Source organism: Pyxicephalus adspersus, chromosome 1 (genome assembly GCF_032062135.1).
Source record: "Pyxicephalus adspersus chromosome 1, UCB_Pads_2.0, whole genome shotgun sequence".
NCBI classification, from domain to species: domain Eukaryota; kingdom Metazoa; phylum Chordata; class Amphibia; order Anura; family Pyxicephalidae; genus Pyxicephalus; species Pyxicephalus adspersus.
The window spans coordinates 152,031,849-152,035,219 of NC_092858.1; the positions used below are offsets into that span (position 1 = coordinate 152,031,849).

The 3,371-nt window shown below is 39.5% G+C and overlaps 1 protein-coding gene across 1 annotated transcript in view; it reads left to right on the plus strand.

Moving 5' to 3' along the window:
* Positions 1–3,069, plus strand: part of LOC140344460 (cell cycle control protein 50C-like) — a 14,832-nt gene extending 11,763 nt beyond the window's left edge. The window contains exons 5-7 of the mRNA XM_072431594.1: positions 164–307; positions 597–806; positions 2,056–3,069. Coding sequence (XP_072287695.1) covers positions 164–307; positions 597–806; positions 2,056–2,249 — 548 coding nt within the window. The 3' untranslated portion in view covers positions 2,250–3,069. The remainder of the gene's footprint in view (positions 1–163; positions 308–596; positions 807–2,055) is intronic.
* The last annotated feature ends 302 nt before the right edge of the window (positions 3,070–3,371 follow it).

Below are 3,371 nucleotides of genomic sequence, written 5' to 3' on the forward strand. Positions count from 1 at the left end.
TAGCCCTCTCTCTCTCCCTATCCCGCTCTCTTTCCCCCCCTAGCCCTCTCTCTCTCTCTCTTTTTCAGTCCCTAGCCCTCTCTCTCCCTAGCCCTCTGTCTCACTCTCTTTCACTCTACTTGACACTTTCACAAGTTTCAACGCATGCTGTTTTCCTTCCCAGACACAATATCATTGTTCTATCACACCGATGGTTCCACCAAGCTTCCAGTCCCTCTGCTTAACACAGGAAACACATGGTGGTCTGATAAGAATGTGAAGTTCAGTAACCCCAAACCAAAAGACAACCTAATCCAGGCGTTTGCAGGTAAAGTATACAAAATATAGGTACTGGATTTATTCAGGAATGAAGGAAAAGGCTGGGAAAGCCACAGAAAAGCTCACCACAACTTAGAATTTGTTTCTCTTAATACTAAGGGGCTCATGTATCAAGGGGGGACAGACTGTTTGCCAGAAAAATGTTTTATTTTTACTAAAAAAACACGATTTCTCAATTTGCCCCATTTATCAAAGTGACAATCAGCAGAAAAGATTCATGTTTTAGCCAGGTCACATTATTGCAGATTTGGGTTTTATTGATTTTTGTGTCTTTGCAGGAAGTGCCAGGCCCCCGTATTGGCAGAAGCCTGCTTATGAACTCGATCCTTATGACCCCAATAACAATGCCTACATAAATGATGACTTTATAAACTGGATGAGAGTGGCTGCATTACCGTCCTTCAGGAAGCTCTATCGCCGTATTTCTCGTGTACAAACATTTTCTGATGGCCTCCCTGCTGGGAATTATACCTACGTTATTGAATATAGTATCCTTCCTGTGAATGTGCGCTCTTTATATAAAGTAATGGAGGTGCACAAAGGTTCTGTACTAACATGTACTTATATGTATGGTTTGAACATGTATAGTCTTGTGTTAGCTGTTGGTTACTGGTAGCGAAATCATGTGAAGATTTATTTATAAAAAGACAAGCTGATCTTATGGCTGGATTCCAAGGCTTCTACATCCATAGAGACTAAACCCCAATGAAGTCAATACAGCTGATGCATGTACCAGATGTTCCAAAGCTTACTGCATTTGCAGTAGTCATCAATAGTTCCTGTGTACACCATGAGCATGAAATAAGTTAAAATACTCATGCATCCAAACATCCACATTTCAATCTACCAATAATGTGAAATGTAAGAGCAGCAGACAGATAATGAAATGTAGTAATGTTACATTTTAGATTTCATTTATTACCAATATGCCCACATAATTACAGAAAATATAGCAATACATACTACAATATAATGTATATACAGAATACAAAAGATACGGAAACAATAACCGGATAGATGTTATAATCGCCAAGAAGCGTAAGGATGAAGTCCTAATCAAACCGATGCAAAATGTTAAAAATTTCACTTCAATACAAAGGTACAGGAACAGTCATAGCAAAGGTTGTTGTTACAACCACACATAAAGGGGGACATGGGCCTACCTGGCAATAACCAAATTTCCTCTTTATGGTCATCATCTTGTTGAAGTCTGCAGATAGATTTCCTCTAAAAGAAATGACACATACTATGGAATAATAGGAATTTAGGGGTGCAGAAGAATTATGAGTCTTTAAGTACAGGTAATATTTAGGTGGGTGGATGGTGTTACAGTGGTGGGTGCTTTTTAGTCTGGAGTTGTTTGTGGTGGATTGAACATCAGGTCTCTGGCTCATATCCTGCATGGGGTGCCCAGGTTTGTAAAGATACCATTCTTCTTTTCAGTGTTCTTCTTCACTCAGGACTCTATTTATAAAACAGGGAATGTGACATTTCCCCAAACATTCCCAGGTGGGAATTAATTACTGCCATTGAAACACATGGACCTGGAAGAATTGTGGAACACATGGGCCTTGAAGAATGTTTGAGGAATTTCTGATTCCCTGTTTTATAAAACAAAAACCCTCAAAAGCCATCTTTGCACCTAATAGAAGTTACTTAATTACAGCTGGATGGGGATGCTACTTCCTCCTGCTACCATAGCTTGGAATAAATTATGACCTTAACCTGCACTCTTAGATTTTCCAGTATCGAAGTTTGGAGGAAGAAAACACGTGATCCTCTCAACACTTTCTTGGTGTGGTGGAAATAACATGTTCCTGGGAATTGCATACACAGTGACTGGAGCTGCCATCATATTAACTGCCTTTGTTATGCTAGCTCTACATTTGAAAACAAGACCAAAGAAGAAGAACCCATTTTCTTACAGATAGAACTGTGCAAAACACCTAATAATATTATCTAAGGACTACTTTCATATATATGCTGTAAGAGGAACTTAAGTTAAAAAATAAAAAAGTGGCCAGGTAGGTTCTTTATTGCAGGACAGGCTATATCCTTTCTGTAATAAGATAAATGTACCTGATTGCAGTTGTTTTGACTTACACTTATCTCATGCCACTCCTTTGCCAGCACAGACATCTACACTTGGTTCTTTTCCGGGTTCAGGATCTATGGTTATCTTGATGACTTAAAAACGCCCACCATCAGATCTGCACAGGAGCTCTGCCGGACCGGTGTAGCTGCTTATTTTACCTATATTGGTATTGAAGATATAATATGCTCTTCCTAAATATCTTCCTCTCCCATTAGCCCTTTAACAGTAATTTGAATGTTCCCAGTAGCTGGGCTTTTCCCTGTTCCTGACTGATATTGCTTTGAGAATTGCACTCTTTATGTGGAGATGGCCATATTCGCAAAGGAGCTGGGATTTGTCCCAGTGAAGGTGATCTGAAAACTAGTGGAGAATGCAAAGTCCCACAAGATGCATAAGGGAGAATCAAGGAAATCACTGCACTGTAGGTCTTCATGTTCAGTTTCATCTGCAGTAAGGAGAGCTTCCAAGCAGTGACACCACAGATTCACACTCCAAATGTGAGATTATCAGTCATAGAGACAATAAAAGCACTGGAATTTCCTTCCAAAATACAAATCTCACCAGCTCATCCTAAGGAATTATTAAAGCTGAACTAAACATAATTTTTTTACAGGCTTTCTATTATTTGCAATAAAATAAGCTTACTGGCCGGCTTACTTTTTTTTTTCTCATTTCAACTTCATCAATTCGACCCATCAAAGGGATCTTCAGTCCTCTTGATTGACCAGGCCGGTGTGGCACAACTCCCATGCATGGGAATAGGGGCTCAATCATTCCCAGCAGCCAGTAATGCCAGGATTGTATACTGAGCTACATATGTGCAGCGTTTGTAAACAGGCACGTATGTTATTTCATTGCAGGAACATCACCTGTCCCTTCTACAATAAAGAACTCGAATTAGGTTTAGTTCTGCTTTAAAGAGCTATATGTCAACACTAGGGAGGTATTTTAATGACAT